This window comes from Electrophorus electricus, chromosome 8 (genome assembly GCF_041902795.1).
Source record: "Electrophorus electricus isolate QZ-2024a chromosome 8, ASM4190279v1, whole genome shotgun sequence".
NCBI lineage: Eukaryota > Metazoa > Chordata > Actinopteri > Gymnotiformes > Gymnotidae > Electrophorus > Electrophorus electricus.
The window spans coordinates 12,872,809-12,899,293 of NC_137504.1; the positions used below are offsets into that span (position 1 = coordinate 12,872,809).

At 41.0% G+C, this 26,485-nt stretch overlaps 2 protein-coding genes, 1 long non-coding RNA gene and 3 other non-coding genes across 9 annotated transcripts; 5 read left to right on the plus strand and 1 right to left on the minus strand.

Moving 5' to 3' along the window:
- Positions 1–325: 325 nt before the first annotated feature.
- Positions 326–1,679, plus strand: LOC113583219 (uncharacterized). The gene is made up of 5 exons (XR_003411243.3): positions 326–551; positions 701–778; positions 1,002–1,056; positions 1,244–1,273; positions 1,500–1,679. It is a non-coding gene; the product is annotated as an uncharacterized LOC113583219 (long non-coding RNA).
- LOC113583336 (small nucleolar RNA SNORD49) lies at positions 855–929 on the plus strand. The gene has a single exon (XR_003411275.1). It is a non-coding gene; the product is annotated as a small nucleolar RNA SNORD49 (small nucleolar RNA).
- Positions 1,100–1,175, plus strand: LOC113583317 (small nucleolar RNA SNORD65). The gene has a single exon (XR_003411265.1). It is a non-coding gene; the product is annotated as a small nucleolar RNA SNORD65 (small nucleolar RNA).
- On the plus strand, positions 1,331–1,410 carry LOC113583322 (small nucleolar RNA SNORD65). The gene has a single exon (XR_003411266.2). It is a non-coding gene; the product is annotated as a small nucleolar RNA SNORD65 (small nucleolar RNA).
- Positions 1,567–5,441, minus strand: nsrp1 (nuclear speckle splicing regulatory protein 1). Of its 2 annotated transcripts, none has more exons than XM_081719271.1 (8): positions 5,424–5,441; positions 5,045–5,084; positions 4,228–4,315; positions 4,091–4,147; positions 3,889–4,017; positions 3,404–3,611; positions 3,067–3,169; positions 1,567–2,813 (listed from the first exon to the last, which is right to left on the minus strand). In XM_081719271.1, exons 2-8 carry the CDS (start codon positions 5,065–5,067, stop codon positions 2,105–2,107), a joined length of 1,317 nt encoding a protein of 438 aa, XP_081575397.1. In that variant the 5' UTR covers positions 5,068–5,084; positions 5,424–5,441; the 3' UTR covers positions 1,567–2,104. The 2 variants fall into 2 exon arrangements, with proteins under 2 accessions (XP_081575397.1, XP_026875225.2); XM_027019424.3 differs by lacking the exon at positions 5,424–5,441 and adding an exon at positions 5,195–5,251.
- Positions 5,442–7,045: 1,604 nt separating this feature from the next.
- ssh2b (slingshot protein phosphatase 2b) lies at positions 7,046–26,453 on the plus strand. 3 transcript variants are annotated; one of them, XM_027018735.3, is made up of 15 exons: positions 7,046–7,216; positions 10,069–10,112; positions 18,706–18,821; positions 18,972–19,036; positions 19,161–19,282; positions 19,392–19,457; positions 19,562–19,627; positions 19,771–19,965; positions 20,452–20,545; positions 20,689–20,817; positions 20,933–20,979; positions 21,108–21,254; positions 21,605–21,805; positions 22,753–23,683; positions 24,256–26,453. In XM_027018735.3, exons 1-15 carry the CDS (start codon positions 7,154–7,156, stop codon positions 25,552–25,554), a joined length of 3,585 nt encoding a protein of 1,194 aa, XP_026874536.2. In that variant the 5' UTR covers positions 7,046–7,153; the 3' UTR covers positions 25,555–26,453. The 3 variants fall into 3 exon arrangements, with proteins under 3 accessions (XP_026874536.2, XP_026874528.2, XP_081575396.1); XM_027018727.3 differs by lacking the exons at positions 7,046–7,216; positions 10,069–10,112 and adding an exon at positions 15,797–16,208; XM_081719270.1 differs by lacking the exons at positions 7,046–7,216; positions 10,069–10,112 and adding an exon at positions 16,085–16,224.
- The last annotated feature ends 32 nt before the right edge of the window (positions 26,454–26,485 follow it).

Here is a 26,485-nt window from a genome sequence, read left to right on the forward strand (position 1 = left end):
ATAACACAAAAATTGCACAAAAGACAAATAGTAAATAGTAAATAATTGATCATTCCCGAACATCCCAAATCTCTGTAACAAAACTTGCATTCCACACTTATAGCTTCTCTATTTGTATTATTTACATGTATTTTTATTTCCTTTTATGAAGTTAATTCTACAAATATTTAATTATAATTTTCATTATTCGCTATCTCCGCGCTTTTTGGGGGGGGGAGGGGCAATGACGTGGCCAACAGAATTGTGCGTTTCGTTGAGCTGCACCCTACAGAGTTTTAAGACGTCATCGACCACACGGGATATATTTCACAGGACGGGAGTGAGCCACCTCTTTGTGCTTTCCTTTGCTAAGTAGTAACGGGAGCTTATGGTTTAAGATGATAGCGGTATGCATAAATCAATTAGTTGATTGTAAGGATGGTTAAAAGAGGTGCAGTGGACGCGTTCTCACCCGTCAATGGTCTTTTTCGAACACAGCCTGATTTGGTGTCTGTCGAAGGATTTGCGAAGAAACACGTGGCAGAATGGGTCCCCAAAACCATGTGAATAAGGCAAGTGGCCAGTTAGCTAACTAGTATTGATCTAGTTTATTAATATGTTTAGGTGAAATGGCAACATTTGGGTCATAGCTAGGTTCCTAAAGTGTTGTGTTTTTTTGTGGCGATCCTGTATTCATTGGGTCCTACTTTGTCTTCCACAGGAATGAGCAAGCGCCCGCGCTAACATGCTTAGCAAGCACGGTGCCTGTTTCTATGAGGAAACCGCTGACGAGATCTAGGTAGCTAGCCGTCTAGTTTTGCACACCAGTAGATTAAGCACTTAATCTTTGATGGGCAACTTGATTAGTTATACGTCTCTATGATGAAAACCTCGAATAGGAAGTGCCGTCTTATGCGACATCTGACGACTTTTTTACTACTGTTCTGAGAGACGTGAATCTAGCACAGTTGTGCAGTGTTTTATGTGTGTTTGTTTGTTTGTTTGTTTGTTTTTTTTTGCAGGAATTGCGTTCTGTCCGGTATTTGAATCATCCGTTCGTGGACACGTGTTAGCACGGCAAGTAGATATGGCTGATGTTGGGGTGTCTGGTTGGTTAATGTTGTGATGAAACCCAAACTGAAATTTAGCTGGAATTACCGGCAGACTGTACAGTGGTGATCGTTGGTTTTCTGAACACTTGATAGAATCATTAGCCAAGTACTAAAATGTTTGTCTGTTTCTGACCTCCTTTAATATTTTACAGGTTTTGCTAGTGAGCGCCATGCATGCCTAGGTAAGTCTAACAAATCCTGTGCTAACACTTAAAATTGATTCAGCCAGTCATTGTAACTCATGATGAACGCAAAACTGAGTGACGACAGCTGGAATTACCGGCAGATTGTTCAGTGGTGATACTCGGTTTTTCTGACGCGGGGAAGCATCAAGGTATATTATAAAGTATAAAGTTCAAAGGTCGACGCAAGTCAGTTTTTTTTTCTTCTACTTCTTCCATTCACCAGATACCAAGATATAGAAGCCCCAGCTTTGAACAACGTGACTGCTACAGGAAATCGGTCAAAACAAGTGTTCATATTGTCTGCTTTTAACTTTATTTTTAATCTTGATTGCTGGATTATTCAAAGTTTTGTATTTTCCAATGGTCTCTTTCTGAAATAAATGCACATTTTATTTTGACTAAACTTATGGGCTCTTCAAAGGGTAATTGCTTGTCATTTTACATTTTCCCTTAGCATCCATCTTACATAAATGGTGCTTTTTGGCCAGCCATTTTGAGTTTACATAATTTATGGCTAAAATGAGTTTAAAAAAAAATAATTTGCTGACCTGTACTAATTACATAGTAAATAGAAAAGGATGGTTTTTTTTTTTTTTTTTTATCATTCCAACTCATTAAATCAAACTTTTGGACCAGCCTGTACCACTTAAACACAAGATGCATACATTGTTTACTATAAAGAGAGAACAGTGCCTACAGCAAAGCATTTTGGCCAATTAACTTGCAACTCATCTTGAACATCAACTATTTTTTTTTTTCCTACTAATCCTCCACATTCATGCCACAAGTATAAAGGATAAGGGACATCCCCTGCCTAGCATATACCTGTTAATCATCCTCCTTTTCAATATAAGCCTTTGCAGCTGAACGGGTCATCTGCCGGGCCAGATACCTCTCCCTGGCAGAACTCACAGTCTGGTCACTACTGCGCTTTGCGAATTTGCTAGGTTCCTTTACGGCCTCAGCTTGGGTGCCATTTTCCACCTGTGTGTCCTCTTTCTCCTTCCCATCATCTTGGATCCTCTCCTCCTTTTCTGCACCCCTGCCTCTCAGTTTATCATCCATTTTGTCACGTTCTCTGTCTTTGCGCCTGTGTCGTTGGCCATCACGGTCCCTCTCTTTTGGGCTGCCGTCACCCCTGTTCGTCTTCCCATGTCTGTTCTTCTCTTTGTCCCTTTCCCGGTCTTTTCTCCCTCGTCTTCGGTCCTCCTCCCTCTCACCATGGCGGCCCCTCTCTCTCCTATGGTCCCTCTCCTCTTTCTGGTGGCCATGCTTGTCTTCTCTCTCTCTGTCCCTCTCTCTCTCTTTGGGACCTCTCTTTTCTTTCTCTTGTTTCCTCTCCTCCTCTTGTTCATCTGCACTTCCGGAGGAAGGAGACCTCTGGCGGTAGTGCCGTTTGGAGTGGTTACTGTTAGTGTTGGTCTTGCTGAACTCTGACTTTGAAGCTTTCTGGTCATCATCACTGTGTGATTCTGCTTCACTGTCATTTGCTTGTGGTTTCATAAGAGTAGGTTTTTGATCTTTTGATTCGGCTTGCCTGCAAGTTTAGTTGTACAAAATACCATAGTTACACTGTATTGTACAACTTAACATGCATCTTGCCAAACACAGAACATGAGCATTAATATTGTATTACTTGTGTATCTTGCATAAAATAGTCAGCATGCAGCAACCACACACAGTTTCAGTAAAACACATTATCTTTTGAATGTATGTAAGCATTGAAGCAACAGTGTTTTTTGGTTAATTAGTCATACTGAGACTCACAATGACCTTTGTCTACATCTCACCTCTCAGCACACCGATCAGGAACACGCTCCTCTCCTACAGTCTGATTCAAAAGGTGTCTGTAAAATCCACTCAAGTCCTTTTGCTTCTTCACATCCAAGGCAGCTGAAAAAAGCCAATTCTCTCCCAATTCAGTCTACCCACCATACCCACAGAACATCTTTCAGCAGGTGTTATAAAATGTTTGGTATGAATTTATTTAGAATTTACTGTAAACATTTGTAATTCACTGCAGTCTAAACATGTGAAGTGTTCGAGACAAGTCCCCATTAACAATGCCTTTGAATACAGAAGCTGATTCCAGTGATGTTCCAAGAAAACACTTTATGAAGAGCTTACCCTCCATTGCCGTAGCTCTCCTTTCTTTCTCTAGTTCTTCCTGTCTCTCCTTCAGCTTCTGCCTATAAGCTGAAGTAACGTATGCTTCTTTATCGGCAAACTTCTCGCCCTCGGCCTCTCTCTCCTTCTGAATCTTTCTTTCATCACGCCGCTCTTGCTCCTTCTTCCTTTCTTCCACAGCATGCATTAGCTGGTTTATGTACTTTGGCTGAGAGAAAAAATAAAAAAAATTAAATAAATCCAGTCTTTGTATTCATCTTAAACAATTCAACACAATATTAAAGTAGCACAATGCTAGTACTAACAGCTATTTTCTGGTAGAATTAATTTGAATAAGCAATTTCTATGGATAGACTGTGACAATACATAAAACATTAATATTTAGATACTCTGAATGTTTAGCACAATAAATAAGTACAAATAAATACAACTACATTTGCTACTATATCTAAATTACAAAAGATCAATAATGAAATCAAACATACCTTTCTGTCAGCACCTCCTAGTAGTTTCTTATTGCTCTCAAGCCTCTGTTTCTGGATGTCATCATACACACTGTCATACTCATAAACACTGCTGTCCTCCTCCAGTGCCTTCTGCATCTCAAGACGTGTCTGACATTGGGGGGGGGGATTAAAAACAGGACATGTGTATTGTGGCTTGTCTTCTCCAAATTCATGTTCTTACCTGCTTCATCATCTTCTTTTTGATTGCTTCCTTCTGCAAACTCTCACCAACAGAAGTCTGTGATTTAAAATAATGTAAAATCAGCACAGATAGCATGTGAAGACTTCCAAAAACAAGAAGAAAGTAAGGAATATTACCTCATCATCTGAGTCATCCGCAAATACTGAAGGTCGTGGGATTGACGCAGATTTTGAAGAGCTTTTATGAGGTAAAATGAGCCCATACCTAAATGTGATGTATAGGGTACATTTATGAATAACTGAATAAACCACATATTTTAAAAGCATGTTTTTTTTATGTAACATCAGTTTTGCCACTCTAGTCCACACTTTAGTATACTTTTTTGGTTGTCGGTAATTTTGAAACCGTTTTTTCGATCCATCTAGCTATGGCAGAGATGTACATTTAGTGATTATAAATTTAGTGACGTAAAATTCACAAGCTAGGAAATCTAAATTACAACTTCAAATATTAGGGGTTGATTATAACTTGCTAACCTAACTAGCTAGTATACGATGCTAGTCTCACAAATACTTTAAGTCAGCCAATTGTCTGTTTTATTTAAATATTTTCTTAATTATCATCATGAAATTCTCCCGAAAGGAATAACAGATCCAATTTATTGAAATACATTTCTAAATCGCTTGACACTGTGGTCGCTTTAAACTTCCAGAAGCAAAGCCAAAATGTATGGCAGGCTAGCTAACCTAGCTATCTAGCCAGTGCACATATGCAGCTGCCATGTTTACTGGTTGGTTAGGCTTTGCTATCAATTTTGGCTACCGCTACATCAAGTTGGTAAGGTATTTTTTTTGATAGATAGCTAGTAACTAGCTTAACAGAGTGCCTGTGCAACTAGCAATGCACAAATAAACAAACTGTTCTCAGATAGTATAGCCAGAACATTGCCCACTTTGACTGTAATTTACTACGAAGGTAACGTTAGCTACTTACTGTTTACCGCCGGAGGTTGCCATTTTGCCTCCGAGAATATCTGAGAATATTGAATGGGAGATTCGCTTAAATAACATCTAAATATATTTAGAAACCTCTACATTTTACAATTCAAACAATAATGAAAATAAACAGTTGAAATATATTTACAAGAGCTGTATCTAAATTCGATGCAAAGAAATGTTGTCAAAGTGCCACGAGTGATCGAATGATTTCGAAATGGAGTACGAATGGGAATCAATGTTTAGCCATTATATATGTGTTAAACACACGCTATATAGCTAGTTAAGTAGAAGTTAACATAATAGCAATAATAGATTAACACCATTATAATTAGAAGGCTTTATTGTTAATCCAATGAGCAAGTAGCATTGTTTACCTATAGCATGTAAAAATAAAATACGCAAGTCTTGAAAAATGGGTTGCAAACCTATTGCCCTTGAATTGAATATATTGCCGCCAGATGGCGTCAGTTCTCTGTCGTAGTGACGAACCACGCCTCGACATGTGCGTCGAAGACAAACTGCTGCTTCGCGTTTGGTAGTCGTATGCGGCCTTCCACAAAGGAATATCTAAAAGAATGAACCAGCGAACAGACAAACTGATAAAAACAATCATCACTGTATTAAAGCGTTTTCCCTGTTTCTTTGAATGTGCAAAATCCAGTAGACCAACTGAAACAGAGTTAAAACAAATAATTTAACAAGATGCCAACTAATTTTGTTGTTTACCACCATGTATCAAAGACAAAAAACATACTCTGTAGCTTATACAATTCATAGTTCCTGCCATCTTAATATAAAGCCTTTAGACTGTGAATATTTGCATACACAAATCTCGCGAGAAACATTCTCTATCTGCTGACCAGTTCTGCACCAGGGTTAAGAGGACTTTCCCTTCTGATACAAAACCATGTTTGGTTCATTTTTGGCCTTGCGTTTGAACAGATTGCTTTAACTCATAGTATTATTTAATTGAATTGAAATCAGGATGCTTTCATTGTTTTCTATTTGATCCACCGCTGTTGATTTAATCCTGTTTTGGACCACTGACATATTGCACGGGTTTGATTGACAAACAGATGTCTTGACATTCTGCTGCTAAATGTTATGTGACTTGGAATTGTCAATTGGTGAAAAGAAAACATTGGAATTTGTGATGATTTAACAGGCATTAAGCCTACATGTGTTTTCATGTTCCTGACTTTTTTTAAAGCAAATAAACATGGAATTTATTTGCTTTTGTTGACTCAGTGGTAAACCCAAACACTGTTATCCCTGCCATAATCTTTTTTTCCTATCTTCTCTCTCCTATTCTCACCCAGAGAGAGTTCTACACTACTCAGGATGAATAGACAGTTACATAAGTACTCATGTTCCGAGTCTTGATTCATGCTGTCGGAGACAGAAAATCTGGAATATTTTCTGTACCCTTTGTCACCTAAATAAAAGTTTATTCCGAGAGTGAAATGAGACTACATATAGCAAACCTTGATAACGTCTGTGATAAGTGTGATTTTGAGGTACAGCTATATTACTATAGCTATTACTACAGCTACATTGTGTAGATAGCCTTCAAAGGTGTTGTGGGTGTTGCAGTTTAAGATATGGGAAGCCGACACTCTTATTTCCTGTCAACACATAGATGAGGTGGCTGGTGGCTACATTCAAGAGAACATGTGTTTTTGGTGTGGGAGGGTTGTCTGTTTGCCATCTTCAACTCATTTTCACCATAGGCTACATAAAACTAATCGAACCTCTTAACACCGATCAGAAATTTTTTAATGCCTGGCTAATAATAATATGCTTAAAATTCAGCTGAAGGTGTAGCCTACTTTGGGACTACTCAAAAATAAATTTTAACTTCATATTTAAACTTGTTCGTACACAAGAAGAAGCCCGCTTAGCGCATAACCTACAGTTGATAGTTTGAGGCAACTGAGGATTGACAGCTGGATGCTTGGCGCATGCGCAGAATAATCGTACAAAGGAAACGATATAGCAGTAGCAACGGACGAGCCGAATCCGCTTGCAGCTGATTTCTCTTGACACAATTATGTCTACCTCGCTGCTGCCAATTTTGCTCAGGTATCCGTTTCCCGGAGCCTGAATGGCGTTGGTAACAGTACAGAGGTCGCCTACTCCAAGCGCAACATCCAGTCCTTGCGTTTCGGTGAGTAATTATCATCATATCTGTATTCTTTGCCCTTACACCTTCCCTCGCGTCGGTAGTTTTGGGCTCATTTCCGCTGTTTTTCCTATAGTCCATTATCCCTCAGCAACACGCATGCGCGAAATATTGCCTTGGAATTACATTGTTGCCAAGTGAAGCCCATGAAATAAAAATGTTGAACGCAGCGGATTCAGTACACGTTGTGATATGATTCAGTACCTCCAAACGGCCTATCCGATTTTAAGAACAGGTTGAAAGTGACAGCGGCACCCTTGTACTGTGGAACAAATAGCTTACGTTAGTGGGCAGTTTACTGGGCATGTTACAGCGATTGCCTTTTCCATCTTATGAGGCGGTTATTGAGTGAATGAGGGTTTTAAATATGTTCCTCTTATAGCACTGTTAATGTGTCTTGTGATTGTCATGAAACAGAATATGGGTGTTAGTAAAGTCCAGGCCTATAAGGCCAAGCCTACGTGCATTTTGTAAAAAGGCACTAAAATATCACTGACTTTATTTGGCAAGTTTATCAATTTTGCATGATAAACTTTACAATTGTATAGTTTTAGCATAATGTAACGGAATGCTGATATCACATGTGATAATATTTTTAAAATGAACAGGACATCAAAAGTAGGTTAATAAAATGCTGTGACTGGCAGTACCACAAAACGTCAAGACATATAAAATAAATTATTCTTGTTGTAGTATTGTTGTTCTTGTTAGAGTATCATTTGTTTGTGAGATATCAGTGTTGATGACAGTTAATTAAAAGTGAATGAGCTGAATTGAATTAAAAGTAAAAACTGAATCTAAAACAATAGTCTAGAAAAATGCATGAATCCATAGCTACAGTTTCTATACATTGTCAGTTGGTGTTAACACTGTATAACATGTAAAAAGCAAAACTAAATTCTGCTTTTGCTTCAGATGTCATGCGATTCAGTAAGAGTCTAGTTTAAAAGTATCTTGTTGGACTCTTGCAGGTTTCCTTTGAAAGAATCAATTGGGTTACTTTTTTTGTCTTCATGACAAAAGTGTGAAAATGTTTAGTTTATTCTCAGTACCCAGCCAAAAAAAAAAATAAAAATTGAAGTGATTTTAGCTAAACATGAATCCTTATCTGAGCAGTTGCATTAGGAAGTCAGTGTTTTGTTTTTTGTTTTGCTTCTCAGACTAGGATAAATCTACTACAGCAGTTTCAACATGTTGACAGATTTTCATAATGCAAATAAGTATTTTAACTATGGTATTGTTTGGGGCTACATGCAAATACATACCAACAATTTGTTGTTTCAGCAGGGAGGTACATATAGTTAATGTATTCAACATTTTATTGACTGCACTTTATTGCTAAGGCAAAATGTAGTAATGGTGGTATACAGGCTGATCAGTTTGAGGAAATTTTCTTTCTCTAGACTTAAAATGATCATTAATTCATTTGGTTCGCTCATTCCCATTTTCATAAAACCATGTGTTGATTAAACAATGTTTACAGCTCATATCTCAAATCATGCAAACCAAGATATGAGAAAACTAACATATTGTGACTGTTTTAGTCTTCTGAGGTAAATTTTCCTGCCCGGAAGTTTACAGCCATTTAAAAAAAACAACAACAAAAAAAACCTAAAACTAAAAAAACCACGATATTTTTGAATTAATTTGTAAGTGTATTTAAATAGCAGACAAATCTATCTGTTGATGTTTTTATTCAAGATATGCAAACATAGTCCCAGCTGTGTAATTATCTATTTCCCAGAGTTCATCTTGTTGTAATGTGGAATTTATACTTTGAAGAACTTTACATAAGTTACATAAGCCATAGCATAGTGATATACAGTATAAAGTGCTGTTATGTCAGATTTAATAATTTGATGTTAACTAATTCACTAACATAAATTATACTGCTAAAACAAGCCTGTATAAAGCAATTGACAAGAATATTTAAACAAGCAAGATCTTTTAAAAATAAAAATGTTTGTGTTTCAACATACCTACTTCCCACAGAACATTGTCAATTAGTCTTTGTGTCATGTCCTTAACCCCTGAATATATGTAGCCACAAAAGTTCTGTCATCTAAAGGTGTGTATTTAAGAAGTTATGAGCAATATGAGCAAACTTTGCAGGCAGAGGTTCCTTTCAAAGAATGAACTTGTAAGTTCTGCAGAGTCAAAAATGATTGTGAAATGTTACCATATTTCTCTATTTGCACGCATGTATTTTGTCTACTTTTCTAACAATATAATCCAGTGTCCATTCAAGTACGTGTGTGTTTATTCTCAAAACAAAAAACAAACAAAAAACCTCCAGTGATTTCCCCATTCAGGTTAAATTAAAAAGTGAGGTTTGAGGTTAATGAGACACACTTTTTGAACATTTTATGCAAAAGTTATGTATGCAAATTAGTTACAAGGAGCTCTGAAAGGTGTGTAATAGTTTGGAAGTCTCTAAAGCAGCATTAGTATTCTTTACCAACATGTATATGATAATCATTGATATTAAAGGAAAAAGTAGACATTTTCACTAAATATTTAATGAAATATTAAGTACATGTGAACACATAATAGCCTTAAGTCAGGTAATATAGGTCATAGAAGTCATACATACAGAATATTATATGTTCTGTACAACTCTCTCTCTTTTCCTCAGCCTTTGTCATGGGAAGTGGCTTTCTGCTGAAATGTCGTAAGCCCTATGTCTAGTAGGAGCTAGTAATATACAGGTTATAACTGAAATTCCAAAATATTATTTGCTGCAACTATTTATGATCAGACATAGTGTGCTGTTTGTGCAAGTATTGTAAGTTTGTACTTAAATAAATAACTGGTTGCAATTTTTTTCTGTCCATTAGGAGTCTGGCAGTGGAGAGGATGACCGCCGATCTCAGCCCAGAAGGTAGAAAAAGCTCATTTCATAGGCCATTTTTGGTGTAGTTATGATGAAAGCCTGCTTTCTGCAACAAAGTTGTCATAGCAGCCTTTCTGTAACTGTTCCCAGTTATCATGTTTCCATTGTTGGAACCTAGAATCTAACTACTTACAAGCAATAGTTCTGCTTTCACAAGCAACTATGGTGGTTTGGATTATAGTTCTGAGGCACTAAAACCATAACAGGTAACTGTTCCATCTTGGCCAATTGTTTCAGATTTCTAATAGAGGAAATGTGACCAGTGTCACAAAAATCCACCCATCTTTTTATTATAGATCAGTAAAGCATGCAAACTCTGATGGTCTCAAAACCTTTTCTTATGATGTTACAAAGACCTTTTTTGTTTTTGCAATGGTTGTGTTGAATTAATATGTAGATATATGTCTCAAGAATTCTAATTTTCAAATATTGTCATAGAAAATTGGGATATTTAAATATGCAACACTCATGCTTGGCTCCACTTGAGTATATAACTTGCTCCTGTCAATTAGATTGGTTATTCCTTTCAAAAAGGGGCATTATTAAGTCTATAGACCATTGCTGCTCAGTTAGAAGAGAATCTGAATTGTAGCTATTGTCTGTTCATAATGCCATGTAAATTGCCATTACACATCAGGGTCATGTATTGAATTATAACTTCACAGGTATTTTCCTCAAAGCAGTGACGTCACAAAAGGCCTCAGTAGGGCTTTTATGCTGACCCTTGCTGGATTATCTGACATGTATATTATATTGGAGGATTTGACACCACAATGCAGTACTACCCTCCTGTGTTGACTTATGGCTACACTAAGCAAACCAGTCAAACCCGTCTAGTGCTTACTCAGGTTTCCTCAAACTGCTGCTAATTGAGAATATCCTACAGTCTGCAACTGATCTACTTCCTGAGCCTCTATAACCTATCTGGGCATTTGTTTGATCAGAACACTTAATCGAGCGATTACCACTGGTTCGCTGGATACAGTAACTTTGTGTCAGGGTTTTTAATCAAGACTATTCTGTATCTTTGTGAATGGGCATTTAGCCATATAACAACCTGTTAACTCTATCAATTTTTCAATACAGAGTAGTTTAGTACACAGAGATACAGAAACTAGATACACAGAACTCAGATGACTAGGAAACAATTTGAAATAGGACACATATGGAAGAAAACAGGAACAAACACAATTGAGCTCTCACAGTTGCTAAACAATAAATATATTCAAACCAATCAGCACACAGAAAGACTGTCAGGTGTGGGCAGTGATGAGAAGGTGGGACCATGGCAGTGCTTGCAGAGAAGTCCGTTGAGGGGTAATAAAGGTCAGCGAAAAGCCTCTAAGAGGTGGAGCCTCTAGTAAGCTTGTAGATATTAGTTAGCTTTATCTCATGAGTGTGCAATAGGGTTTGTTTCACTTGTGGTAGGCACAAGTGTTACATTTAGTGAGGTTTATCATTTAGACATGTCCCAGTAGATTTTACTGTTGCTGACCCATAAGTCACTGTGGTTTCAGTGACTGTTATTTTATTATGCATATTAATTCATGCTGCAGGACATTTTGTCCACAAGAGGGGTCAGTGGAGCTTATGTTAGATGCACATGTAGCATGAATGACTTTTGTAAAACTGATTAGGCTGAACAGAGAATGTATTGCAAAGCCATGCTTCGCTATAGAGTACGTCTTCACTATAAATTTACTCTGTGGGGCTTTATGTTCCATAATAAGTATATTCCTATTGGATCTTGTGGTGACTTTCAATAGTAACATTCAAATGTCTTATATATACTGTTCCTAGGCCAATAATCAATGATGTCAACAGTTACAATGAAAGCACAAGCAGTACTTTTGATCGAAAGTCAGACTTTTCTGCCATCACGTTCATAAGATTCCTATCATTGTCTCAGTCAAAGGCTTTTCACATGCTGAAATCAAGCAAGCACGTAGCCTAACATACTGTGTTGCCTCTGCTCATGCAAAATAATTAACAAGCACTGAGAATGTTTCCTGATTGGTTATGTAACTGGCTTATGTTGGCTTATGTTGAAACCTTAATTTGCTGGTCTTAGAAGCTTTTTTTCTCATCAGAGCATCAGTTATGGTGAATGGCTGTCAGAACGTTAATACAGTGTAGCTGAAGTGGTGTTTTGTTTTTTTGTTTTTTTTGTAATTTATTTATTTATTTATTTTTGGATGACTTGCAGTCATCTTTAAAAACCTTGAAGACAGGTTTTATTGAAGGTTTTTTTTACTTACCTCTGTCTCTAGGCATACGTTTCCAATACTGACTTTAATTCACTAGTGGTTTCCATCTGGTGCAATAGCAGTGATCTTTTTTGGGACATGGTACTTTCTACTGGGTTTTTCTGCATTTTTTCCTCTTTCTACAGTAGAGTTTATGCAGTCACAGGACCTCATTTAGGTACAATAGTGAACACTGATTCTTCCTCCACTCCACCAATGATATTACTGAAGAAGCTCATATAATTACTTTCCAGTGCAACATGGCTATGCACACTTTTTTGAAAATGGTCCAGTTACTACCTGGTCTTTAACAAACTCCCTCTCAAAAATGCATTCAAAAGGTGCCTTACTCGTATGAGTAAGTTCCACTGTTTACCTATAAGCACCTTTAAACATTGGTGTCGTATGTTCAAAGTGAGATTTGGAATTCTTTGACAGATGCCCTTCAAACTCAAGCCATTATACAACATTTGCTAGAAATGCTAGAATTTCAACATTTTGCACCCATTGTTTATACAGTGTTTTTCACTTGTATTCAGAGGCTGGTTTAAATTCAGTAAAGTCTTTTTAACAGTTCCTGGATAGTTAGCAAGGTTGTTTCTGGGCACAGAGTTTATTTTCCATCTGTGACAGAATGCTTTCCTAAGCACCCGAGTACATACAAGAGTCTTCCTTTTAAGTATTTTTTTCAGGAATGCTTGTTAATGGATTCAGTTATAGGCCTGATGGAGAAAATGTATGATTTCACCATAAAAAACAAAATCACACCAAGTCTGTTTGAAAGCAGGAGTTGATCAGATTAGTTGGTGTTCTAACTAGTGGGGACTAATTCAATTATAGCTTATTTTGGCCTTGCCCCCTTTTCCTTTTTGTTTAACCTGTACTCAGTGTGACCCTTTTGCTATACCTGTCTAAAGTAGTAATAATAATAATAATAATAATAATAATAATAATTATTATTATTATACTTTATTTATGTAATATGAGCTAATGAATCTTGAAAGTAAGTTTATTGTGTATGGTCCTATTGATCAAAGTCCACACATGATGGGAGATCCATCCTGACAGTCAATATCATATATGTGGTAATCGGAGTTGTTTTAAGGAGTTGAACCCTGCATGGTAATGCATTATGTCATTTAGAGCAGGTTTTTTTGGCCACCTCTTTCTTATTCTGGCCATGGTCAGATTGGCAAGCAGAATTGCTGCTTTTGTGTTTTCCTGTTTTGACTCCAACCAATGTTAAATCACTTACTGGAGTCAAGGTCTCTAAGACCACTGTTTGTGTGTTTTATCCATCCATCCATCCATCCATCCATCCATCCATCTATCTATTTATATTATTCACTGCCTGGCCAAAAAAAGGTCACCACCTGGATTTAGCTAAGCAAATAGGTAAGTGCCTCCCATTGGATAATTACTGCATGGGTGATTATGTTTCAGCTGGCAACAAGTTCTTTAACCCTAACTGATGCAGTGAGTAGCTTCTCATTTGTTAAACAACCATGTCGAAAGACACATCCTGTGTTCATGGAAAAGATGTTAATCTGTTTCAGAAGGGTCAAATTATTGGCATGCATCAAGCAGAGAAAACATCTAAGGAGATTGCTGAAGCTACTAAAATCGGGATAAGAACTGTCCAACACATTATTAAAAAGTGGAAAGACAGTGGGGAAACATCACCTTCGAGGAAAGAATTTGTTCGAAAAAAAAATCTTGAATGATCGTGATCGGCGATCACTTAAACGTGTGATGAAATCAAATCATAGAAGAACAACAGTAGAACTCAGGGATATGTTTAATAGTGAAAGTAGGAGCATTTCCACACGCACAGTGCGAAGGGAACTCAAGGGATTTGACTAAACAGCTGTGTAGCCTTAAGAAAACCATGTCAATGAGGCTAACCGGCAAAAATGGCTTCAATTTGTTAGGGAGTATAAAGATTGGACACTGGAGCAATGGAAGAAGGTCATGTGGTCATGTGGTCTGATGACGCCAGATTTACCCTGTTCCAGAGTGATGGGCGTATCAGAGTAAGAAGAGAGGCGGCTGAAGGCGGCTGAAGTGATGCACCCAACATGACTAGTGATCTGGGGTTGCTGCAGTTGGTCAGGTCTAGGTTCAGCAACATTATGTGCCCAAAGAATGAGGTCAGCTGACTACCTGAATATACTGAATGACCAGGTTATTCCATCAATGGATTTTTTCTTCCCTGATGGCATGGGCATATTCCAAGATGACTATGCCAGGATTCATCGGGCTCAAATTGTTAGAGTGGTTCAGGGAGCATGAAACATCATTTTCACACATGGATTGGCCACCACAGAGTCCAGACCTGAATCCCACTGAGAATATTTGGGATGTGCTGGAGAAGACTTTGCACAGTGATCCAAATCTCCCATCATCAATACAATATCTTGGGGGGGTGGGGGGGACATTTATACAACTCTGGACAGAAATAAATGTTGACACTGCAGAAGCTTGTGGCACAGTGAATGTGTGCCATAATCAAAGCTAAAGACGGTCCAGGGTGTGTGTGTGTGTGTGTGTGTGTGTGTGTGTGTGTGTGTGTGTGTGTGTGTGTGTGTGTGTGTGTGTGTGTGTGTGTGTGTGTGTGTGTGTGTGTGTGTATGTGTGTGTGGTGTTTATGGTTTTCTCTTTCAGGTTATGTCACCACAGCTGAAACGTGCTGACATTACCATGACACTGTCATGTGAGAGCCAGGTAAATGTTTACAAGAGCCTTTGGTTTCACCCTGGGTTTTGGATTTCTTCAGTCCAGTTCAGACTGAAGTATATGCAAAGGCAAGTGTGCTCCTTGGGGAAAGATCTGGCTGTCCTGTTGTAAGGTCTGTCTGGAATTTCGTTTGGCCTGCAGTCTGACTCCAAACCTTGAGACATGCCCAGTCTGACACGATGACGACAATGGAGGATAGTGAGGTTGTGATTAAATGGTAAACTGGACTCCATATGAAGATCACGAATAACACTGTTCGTGATCATTTTTCTTTCGTAGTGAGTAGTGTTATATGTGGCTATTACGTGCTGATTACCTATCAATAATTAGGATGTTGGTGTAGGCATAAGACACAAGCTATATTCGAAAGAGGTGTCATTGGCTTCGATTATTGACAACCCTCCCCGATCAAGGAAAAAATCGCTGTCTCAATAAATATTGAGTTTGTTTGCGCGTTTGCAACTTGAATGCACGTTTCTGCTTAAGTTGCACATATATGACGAAGGATACCGTGACAATTATTTTTATTGTCATAGTATGTAAATGCTATAGGACACCTGATTAAAAAAAAAAAAAAAAAAGAATCCTGTATTGTTTTGTTATGATTGCTGCCGTGGTGCCTGACGTCAGAAGCGGTTTCCTCCCCGAGGCGGGCACTGTCGGAGCACGTGTACCTTGGCTCCTCCTTCCTGGGAACTATTTTGTCGTGACGTCCTCTCCTAGAAACAACATGAAAATGAAACGGAGGGAAAGTCTTAGTCTTACGAATACGTTTGCTTTTGATACTAATGCATATATTTAAATATCGTCATAGTGGTGAAAGCGACTAACAACCCTTTAAGTTCTACATGATTCGAAATCAAGCCATCGTTTGACCATGTCAGTTTGTCTGCATTTTTTTTGACTGGTGTTGGGCCAAGCGTAGGCTACAACATAAAAGGGAGTTTAAAAGATCGCCGTTACTGCGGGCTTTGCTGTGCCTGATGACACTGGGTGGTGTGATCGCAGCTCAACGGCCCTCCGGGAACTGCTTGTGCTCAGCCAGCGGGTCCAAAGGGATGGTGCGGGGCGATTTGGCCTCTCGGAGCAGGATCAGCCAACTGTAAGTGCTGAAACAAGTCAGTTAGATTTTTCTCCTTTGACGTAAAATGAGTTAAGGAATTGTATTTGTGCTTCATGATGTACTTCTCCCGTTTCCGCACCTTGTGACTGCACGGTGTTTGCTAACCTAAATAACTCTTCCAAGTAAGTATGAATAAGGAGCTTCAATGTGTCCGTCCCGTCTGGTGTTGGGGTGGAAAATACCGCTCAGAAATGCCCCTTTATGAGGTGTGCCGGATTTACCATTGCAGTTCTCCCGTTTACTTCCTTTCATTTTCTGTAGGGTTGGGATTTATTTATTATTTTAAGTCAAGACTAGCAAATGTACGTTTTGTGAGTATATGGAACAGGGAGAATGCAATGATACTCGGATTCCCTTCACAGTAGGTGTGACTCATTCACCTGTCCGATGTCCACTTATTAATGATTCATCAGGAGCATGGCAAACCAATAGAGATGGTGTGTTGTGGTTGTGATGACTGCTTGCTTGGAAAGTCACTTCCTTCAGTCTTGTATGTTTCTCTCTCGCATTTGTCTGGTTACTATTGTGATATGTTCTTTTTTTGGATGTTGAGTTTACCTCATAACATTTAGTTTAAAATATACCTCCTTCTCTCTCTCTCTCTCTCTCTCTCTCTCTCTCTCTCTCTCTCTCTCTCTCTCTCTCTCTCTCTCTCTCTCTCTCTCTCTCTCTCTCTCATTCTAAGTCCAAAGTCTGAGTCTATTCCTGTGACTGTAAATCGTGCCTTTCCTGCAAACAGGTGTGTGTGTACAAGAGTGTGATCTCACCACTGCTTGTGTATATATACTGGTCACATGGAAATTGTACACAGAGTGTGCTTTGACACCTTTTTATTATTCTCCAACCCTTTACTGTGTACTGTGTACAAGTTTGGCTTCCTGTATACCCATTACCGTGATTAGCACTGTCATACTTTCATTCTTTTTTGTGCTTTCGAACACTACTTACATTATTAGGACTTTCATTTGCTGTAGAGTACTGTCATAATAAACCATAGGCCTTTGGAACACTCATTCTTGACTACTGACTGTATTTGTCCATATCCTGTCATGATTTCCTGTTCTACATTTTCTGTAACATTTGAAGAATTGGGTCTCTAAGAAAACCTCTAGGTTATTCCTGATTTAGGGCATCAAATTCGTAATTTCCTTGGTACTGTGGTGAATTGGCATACAGGGACTTGATTTTGATAAAATAAAGAAATTAAAATCAGTTCACTATTTTGTAGTACGCTCTTATTCTCCACTTCTCAGTCACTGCTGTCATTGCAGGGCAGTCACCAGGCGAAATTGCAACCCTAGTGAGCAAGCACCGGAGGAGGCTATAGAGAGAGTGCTGTGGGTTATTGAGAGCATAACAGTTTGGCATTGGATTTGATGTGTTGTGGCCAGACCAAGCTGGAATTCACTGTCTCGCATTACTGCACAATGAGTTTCTTTCTTTTTCGAGCTGTTCATTTTTGCAGTCTCACCAGTGAGGATTCAGTACTATATTTCTGTTGTGCTAGAGGTAAGTTAATAGTCTTGAAATGTTGTAGACAGGAAAATATTTGACCAGAAGTTTTCACTTCTAATTGCTGAAATTAATTAACGAAATATAAATGATTTCTGATGGATGACTGCAATAACTCATGTAAGGTTTTCATCACAAAATGGCTACATGAAAGGAGTTGCACAAATATAACTTGTCCTTTGAAATGCATGCCAATGCATGTGATGCCACACACGTGCGCACGCTCACTCCTCCCTTTTATTTCCAACATTCCAGCACAGACACAGTCTTGTTCCCACTTTCATGCCTTTCCAGGTCCTTTGTTTGTTTTCTTTGTTAAGGTGATGCCAGTTGGCTTCAGGAAGGAAAAAAAACATTTTGGACAGGCATACATGCACACAGGCATGCTTGTACACCACACACACACACACACACACACACTTGTTCCCTTGCTCTCCCTCCCTCGTTAATCACCCAGCTGTTGGAGTGATGAGGAAACAGTGCTGATGTAGAACAGCTTGTTCTTACTTCAGTCCTGCATAGTGTGTTGAGGGTCTGAGGCAATGCCCCAGAAATAAAGCGCTCCTGTCTGTCTCTCTAGAGAGTGTCATATGCTCTGGCAGCGACAGAAATCAGCAATTGGACAGAAAGCATTCCAAAAGCCTAATGGTCCTTGACATTCAGTGCACTGTATTACTGTAATATTAGTTATATTCAGTCATGTCTTCTGCAGTGTTTGTAGGGTAAATTAATCTTATAATCTCATGTAAGCATGTTATGTTGATGTGTAGTTTTTATAGCCAGCAGCCTGTTGAGAACTTTGATGTCGATACCAAATGTCATGTTCCTGTTTCTAATGTCAAACAGATTAGAGATCAAATAAGAGTTTGCTTTTACATATATTATACTGTTACTTCCTTCCTCGAACCTTTTGAAAAAAGGATTTGATGGCATTGTTTTTCTTCTTTTTTTCTCTCTCTCTCAGCATCAGTGAGAGCTTCCTAACAGTAAAAGGTGCTGCACTCTTCCTCCCAAGGGGAAACGGTTCCTCCTCTTCCTCTTGCTCCTCACGTATCACAGGGCAGCGCAGCAAACATGCAGGTACGAGAGCAGAGCTCCACCCAACTCACTAGGGCCCTACCACAAAGCTAGGACTTCCCTTGTGAATACTGTCAGTGCCACGGAGTTTTGCCGCTCGGTTGCATGCCGAGTGAACAGCTTAACAGCATGCAATTGTTTCTACCCGTGTAGGGGACCTTCAGCAGCACCTGCAGACCATGTTCACGCTACTGCGGCCAGAGGACAACATCCGCTTGGTGAATGACACAAACGCGCATGCGCATACAGTCGTTATTATTGTCCTATGCAAAACACGTCAGGTCTGAGCCAATCGTTTCGCTGCTTACCGAATTGGTGTATTAACATTGTGTCATCTGGCAGGCCGTGAAGCTTGAGAGCATGCGCCCTCACTGCACACGCTACATGGTGGTAGTTTCCACAAATGGCCGTCAAGACACAGAGGAGAGCGTGGTGCTGGGAATGGACTTTAGCCCCTCAGACAGGTGGGTGCATGTGTGGGGGTGTGTGTGGTTATACTGATCTTTTGAAATGTATATGATTTAAATCAACAATTTCTATTTTCTTATATGTAATGCTGACTGTATGTTCTAGTTCTTGTTCTATAGGCCTGGTGCTGCCTCTGTGGAGTGACACCCTGATCCATTTGGATGGAGATGGGTAAGTGAAGAATGTTGCGTTCCTGTTTTTAAAAATACTGTATGGAGGTCCACGATAGAGCCTGACAACATTTGACTGTCCCACCCCCTCTCTGTTTCTCACAGGGGTTTCAGCGTCTCCACGGACAACAGGATCCATGTTTTCAAACCCGTCTCCGTCCAGGCCATGTGGTATGCCCCTCTGCTCGAACTGCCTCTTCTTCACCATCCAACACCCTCCCAGACATTCAGCTGTCCATGACCTTGCTTTCTCGCCATTTCGCTAACCCTGCTCCATCTACCCACACCCATACCCTTCATCCTCTGCTCCTCAGGTCCGCCCTGCAGTCCCTCCACAAGGCGTGCGAGGTGGCGCGCTGCAACAACTACTTCCCGGGCAGCCTGTTCCTGACGTGGGTCAGCTACTACCAGAGCCGCATGTCCTCCGACCAGGCGCACATCAACGAGTGGAACACCATGCAGGATGTGCAGTCGCACCGGGCGGATTCACCCGTGCTCTTCTCTGATGTGTGCGTGCACTCCTCCGCTTAGCAGCATGCCCAACTCTCCTTTGGCTGCCGTTTTGTACCTCAAGATGCTTTGACACTTTCTGGCTAGCGGCTCTTCCCAGGCCAAGGATGTTCGCAAAGAGATGGAGAATACAGTGTGTGTGACCGAGTGTGAGACGCACGTCTCCTTCTGCACTTTCACATATCATGGGCAGTTAGGGTAGCAGCAAGACAGGTACTTGTCTCAGTACCCTGCTGCACAGACATATGCTTGTGCGCACTTCCTGTTTGTGGTCACATTATCTGTGCTAGACAGAGTGAGGCACAGCAGGTAGTTCCATTAACGGGTTGCCATGTGGCGGGTTTGGTTCTGCACCACGTTGAAATGTACCTAGAACATGGGTCACCTGGGAATGAGCTTCAGAGGTCTTAATGGGGGCTTATGGTCGTGTGCCGTAGCTGGTTGTAAGGGAAGGTCTTTAGTGCTGTCATGCTGTGCGCTTGCAGGCCAACCGAACGCGAGAGAACGGAGCGTCTGATCAAGACTCGTCTGAGAGAGATCATGATGCAGAAAGACCTGGAGAACGTCACCTCTAAAGAGGTGTGCTTAAACACACACTCCTCCATACGCATATTCCTGAACATAGTCCATGTGTACCAAAAAACAGGTTATATACAGAGTCTGAAGTGAACTACCACGTTAGATGAAAGCCTTTCTCACCAACCCCCTCCCACTCATCTCAGATCCGCACGGAGCTGGAGATGCAGATGGGGTGTAACCTGCGTGAGTTTAAAGAGTACATTGATAACGAGATGATTGTCATCCTTGGTCAGATGGACAGCCCCACGGAGATCTTTGAGCATGTGTATCTGGTAAATCTTCAAATTTTTGTATCCTCCTTCACTGTTTTAATGTTTCACTCACAATGTTTCACACAATATTGGTTGTAGTAATACCTCATGGACCGTTGTTTGGGTCTTTTCAAAGGGTTCTGAATGGAATGCATCGAATCTAGAAGAACTGCAAAACAGCGGGTAAGTCTGCTAGCTTTAGTTATCTCCCCCGAGGTCCATTCAGCAGCAAGCGTAATGAACATTGTGAACGAACTGCCTTTAAAAAAAAAAAAAAGGTTGATTTTTTTTTTTTTTTTTTTTATGCTCAGGGTTCAGTACATCCTCAATGTGACGCGGGAGATTGATAACTTCTTCCCGGGCCTGTTCGAGTACCACAACATCCGCGTGTATGACGAGGAGGCCACGGACCTGCTGGCCTGCTGGAATGACACCTACAAGTTCATCTCCCGAGCCAAGTGAGTCCACCAGCTCCGGGCTTCTGCCAAGTGGAGTGAGAAGTAGCAGAATGTTGTAGGTGATTTATTTGACACGTTTTCCCACTACAGGTATTTTCTTTCATGTGGCTGTATGCTTTTCCCTCTTGTGATCGCTCTCGCGCTCTCTCTTATGCAAATACATGTACACACTCTTACACACTATGCTCCAACACTTATTAATAATAATAACACGGTTCTCAAATTATTATGTTAATAATCAATTATCTTATTAATTTTAATGTTATTAATGAAGTTTTTTTGTGCTTTGCCGGAAAGCACCACCTGCATCCTCCATTATAACACATTAAAGTGTTCTGCTCTGCATGCAGGAAAGCAGGGGCCAAGTGTCTGGTGCACTGTAAGATGGGCGTGAGCCGCTCCGCATCTACCGTGATTGCTTATGCCATGAAGGAGTACGGCTGGGACCTTGAGCGCGCCTTCGTCTATGTCAAAAAACGCCGCGCAGTCACCAAGCCCAACCCCTCCTTCATGCGGCAGCTAGAGGAGTACCAGGGCATCCTGTTGGCCAGGTATGCACCTCATTTGCATTCATACAAAGTAGTAAGGTAGCTTTGAAGACATCTGAGTAAATGCAGACAAATTTAGAATTTTGCAGACATTCTTTTTTTAAATGCAATTTCTATATATAAATACAGAGAGCTGCTTGCCTGGTCAGGATATATTCTATCGATGTAGAAGACAGATTTAATTAATTATTTAAGTTGGTTTGATCCAAAGAGATAATTTAAGCAACCTAAGCATGTTGGACACAGATATTTTTAGGATTCCCATTCTTATTTTATTAATGTGATACTCGAGCACAGGATTAAGAGTAATTCTGTCCTTGGAGTCTCCACCTATGGCAGGATTTCAAGTAGCTGTTTTCCTATTTTTTATTTACTCCTCACTCCACAGGGAGTGTGCTTGCATGTGTTGAACATATCTTTGTGTACGTGTGCTTGTTTGTACAAGATCACTCAACAATCATCTTGAAACTGTTGCATTTTCCATAGTAATTTTGTTGCCCTCAGGCTCATGCTCAACATAAAAGCTACACACAGTTTTATTGACAATAGTGGTGTGTGGGTGTGGGTGTGGGTGTGGGTGGGTGTGTGTGGGTGGGTGGGTCGTTAAGAGGCAGGGTGCAAATTAAGCCACCCTGCCTGACTCATAAGTATGTACATAAAGTGCTGATGTGTCACTGCTGGGTGTAGGGATTTCAGTTCAGTATGCAGGGGCAAAAAAAATAGATCTCTTTGTTCACAAGGCCATATTTGTTCAAGACTGCTCAGAAAAACATGGTCACTGTGGATGGATGCAGGACGACATAGCTGTGGTTCAGGGGCTCCGATTAATGTGGCATCCATTTTAGATATAAACCATTTCAAAGGAAGAAATAGTTAAACATGGTGTAGCAGGTCTTTCATCTCTTTTGGACTTGCTCTTAACCTCTGCACCATCTTCCTCCACCTCACAGCAGACAGAGGCACAACAAGCTGTGGCGATCCCATTCTGACAGCGACCTGTCCGAGCACCATGAGCCTCTGGTCAAGACCTCCACTCCTCAAACACTAGGCCGCTCCAACCCCCGCAACCAGAGCGCCAGCCAGGCCTCTCCCTCGCTCCAGGACCTGCTCCAGGTGCTCACGCCCGCCTCGGCCCCTGCTGGGAGTGCAGCAGGCCAGGTGCAGTGCAATGTGCAAGAGGGCCCCCTCTCCAACGGTTTGGGAGACTCTGCAGAAAGCCTCGCAGCCGAAGACGTGCTTCCTAGGCCCCGGGCAGCCATAGTGGTACCAGAGACCCGGCAGGAAGTGGCATCCGTGACCGTGGCGGAGACGGTCTCCATGGGCCACCCTCATCCACCTGCTGCTCTTCATCACGTTTCCTCCTCACCCACTCTTCCCATAGATGCAGAGGCCAAGCCAATCACCTGTGAGCAGCCTGAGGTGCCCTGTCTTGTGCCTGAGGAGAAGTATTGTCCACAGGTGACCAGAACAGAGCCTGTTAGGGGTAGGACTTCTGAGCCAAGCAGACAAGTCCTTGGCTCGTCCTCAGTTGCAGGGCTGTCCACACACGTGCCTGAACTTGGCCAAAAATTCAGCCAGCAAGTGCCTGACACAGACGTAGACTGTGCAGGGCTAGGTCACACTAGCGATGATGACCAAAACCACCTCAGTGCCACGTTACAGGAAGCAGGCCTTTCCACTTTGCTTCCCTCAGCACTAAGCTCAGATAGCATTAACTTCTTCAGTGCCAGAGAGAAATTTCTTGGCCTCTCTCAAGAGGGGCAAAGCCGAGGGAGTTCTGAGCAGGCAGTGCAGCAGACATCTCGAGACAAAAGTCCCAGCCAGGAGTCAAGGCTACTGCTTTCTGAGAACCCTCTTAAAGAAATGGAGGAGGAAAAGAAGGTAAGATATGTGCACAATAGCCCTTTGAAATTTTCCTTGTTGATTGTGCTTATTTGATAGTAAAAAGTATCAAATGCATCTGTTCTGAACAGCCTATATTTTGATTAACCTAAGCAATGGTCACTGTTTGTTTGACCTTTTAAAAGAAAGTTTCACTATAATGACACAAGAACAAAGTTTTGTATTTTTGGGGGGTTATATTTAGATTCTAATTGTCAAGTTTTGTAGACAATTGCATAAACTAGGTGCACAGTAAGCCCTTGAGCACATATCTCTAAATTCTCTATCATTATTCTGCAGCAACGAAGTGCTGTTGCTGAGAGTAAGTGCTAAATTTCTATTAGAAAATCAAGTGTACCGACATCCCATATCTCACAGTAACAACGTTTTGAGTTTGAACACGTCATGTGCTGCCACCCTCAGGTGAAAATGTATGTTGCATGGAGTTCTCCATCTTCATTATAATGTTGGTCATGTTCAAGTGCTGTCGGCTAGCTTTTGTGTTTTTTGTTTTTAACATGACACAGGTTTTCAGGCCCTCACGTTATCCATATTTATTTTCTCTTCCCTAGGAGAGCTGCAGTGTCTTAGTTTATGACCTGGTTTCAGAACTAGAGTCCATAAGGAAAACTATAATTCCTCCACCTCCTCCTACCAGCCAACCTGTTTCCAGCAGCTTCGAGGAGGAGGAGTTGGCCAAAAGCACAGCAGACGGAGCTGAAACGGAGACGGTGGAGCTTGGAGAAGACCTGCAAACCGATTGGCCAAAGGGTACAGTCCGACGAGCCACCAGACAGCTAGAACAGAAGATGAAGCGGGAAGTTTCCACGCTGCTATCATGTGCTTCTGGGTGTCCTTCACACCTCTCCACTGTAAGCACCAGTAGCAGAGACAAAACTGAGGACACCTCACCTCATACAGACCTCACTCCAGATCCAAGCACTGTGTCAGCCCACCACCATCACCTTGAAAGCTCTGTGGAGAACATGGAGAAAGAGGAATCTTCTCCCAAAGAGAAGGAAAAGGGGGGCACAATAAGACTCAGGGAAGAACAGCATGGACACACTGGATTTTTAAAGGAGCATGAGAGCCTCTTGCACTCAAGACCAAGCCATTCCACTCCGTCCAGCTCATCGCCTACAGTGGCTCTTCGGCTAGAGGGAGTCACACATAAGGAGACTAGCACTGACAGCCCTTCAGAAGACCGTCTGGCGGTGGATATGAGGGAGACATGGGAGACCTTGAAAGAGCTGGGTGCATTCCTCTGCAAAGTGTGTGGGGAATCAAAAAAGTGGCTTAGCCACCCATGGGCTGACAAATATCAGAAGAAACTGTGGACTGTTCGGGAGCGGGCCAGAGAGGTAGAGGCCAAGGTCCGTCAAGCTGGCCTGACTCCACCCTCACTGATAAAGCGTTCTGCCTCATTGGCTAAGCTAGGCTCCCTGGAACTGTCAGCCAATGATCTGAGTGAGCTGGAACTGAGTCCTGCTTCTGTGTTGCTACCCACCACAAAGCCACGCCCTCACTCCTTTACTGATGATACCTCAAAAAAGAAGCGGGTTCTACCCAGGCTTACACCCTGTCTCCCTTCATCCTGCATATCCTCTCTCTCTCCTGCTGGGTCGCACATGGATGAAAGGTTGGATTGCCAGACAGGAGAAGCAGGGAACAGTGATGATGACCAGGCCCATATACCACTGCGAGACTCCCCACCATACAATCAGTGCTGGAGGCAAGGAAAGGTACCAGATCCAGCATCCACTCCTGGGTCTGCCTTAATATCCATGGTAACGCGACAACAGTATGAGAAAACACACCCCTTGAGGAAGCTGAAGAAACGAGCTTTGAACGTCCCCTACCACACCATGTGACCTAGGCTGTCTGTAGGCCTGTGTGTATGTGTGTTTTCCAATATAGTTTCATCCACACTTACCTCAGTGGGCCTTACGAAACTGGAAATCAGAACGGCTACAGAACTACCCTGCAGTTATCAAGATGCATTGAGGTGCGTTCTGGCAGGTTTGATTGGCAGGTTTTTAACCCATCAGCAGCGAATAGCTGCTCTCTCAAACAAGGAGGCACTATGACTGATTCACACTTTGCACAGTATCCATCAGCTGGCTTATTACACACAGCAGTAATAAACCTGCGATTACCTGTCGGACTGTGATCTCATCCTGAAGAATGCTCTATGCTGAGCAGAAGGGAATTCTCCACTGTCATAGAATGTGTGTGAGAGAGAGAGAGAGAGAGAGAGAGAGAGAGAGAGAGAGAGAGAAATGTTAAAATGCATTCTGTTGTGAGTGTAATGTAATTGAGTGTAAAGTTATGAATGTCTAAGTGTGCATGTTGATCAGTTGCAAGTGGAACAAGTTTGGTACTTGGTGTGTAGATCTTTGGGGCTGTGTGTGTGTGTGTGTGTGTGTGTAGGCTACTTTTTATGGATGCGTATGACTGTATACTTAAATTTCAGTGTGCACCTTTTTCTGTCTGTGTTCAGTACGTAAGTGCAGTTTCTCCCTTTGGAGCTTTTCTTTAGTAAAATATAAACAAATACGGAGGGAGATTTTAATATGCACTTTACTTTTTTAATTACGTTTTACATTTTTTTTAGACCTGTGGTTTGTACTCTGGAAGCATGTCTGCTGAGTGTGTATTTGGGTTCGCTTATGTGTTCAATGTACAGTGCAATTTTTTGTTCATTGTAAGACTGGAAATGTATTTTTTAATTCTGTGCTTAAACTGTGACTATTAAAATATATAAATAAAAGACGTTCACAGTACTTTTATCAAACTAGCCTC

What these genes read in the sequence shown, in the direction of transcription:
- nsrp1 (XM_081719271.1), bottom strand. Translation starts at nt 5,067, where the DNA reads ATGGCAACCTCCGGCGGTAAACA. An exon ending in CGGATGACTCAGATGATGAG is followed by an intron (nt 4,148 to 4,227) that starts GTAATATTCCTT and finishes TTTAAATCACAG; the next exon opens with ACTTCTGTTGGTGAGAGTTT. An exon ending in AAAAGAAGATGATGAAGCAG is followed by an intron (nt 4,018 to 4,090) that starts GTAAGAACATGA and finishes CCCCAATGTCAG; the next exon opens with ACACGTCTTGAGATGCAGAA.
- ssh2b (XM_027018727.3), top strand. Translation starts at nt 16,090, where the DNA reads ATGACACTGGGTGGTGTGATCGCAGCTCAACGGCCCTCCGGGAACTGC. An exon ending in ATCCATTTGGATGGAGATGG is followed by an intron (nt 19,458 to 19,561) that starts GTAAGTGAAGAA and finishes TGTTTCTCACAG; the next exon opens with GGGTTTCAGCGTCTCCACGG. An exon ending in AAGTTCATCTCCCGAGCCAA is followed by an intron (nt 21,255 to 21,604) that starts GTGAGTCCACCA and finishes CTCTGCATGCAG; the next exon opens with GAAAGCAGGGGCCAAGTGTC.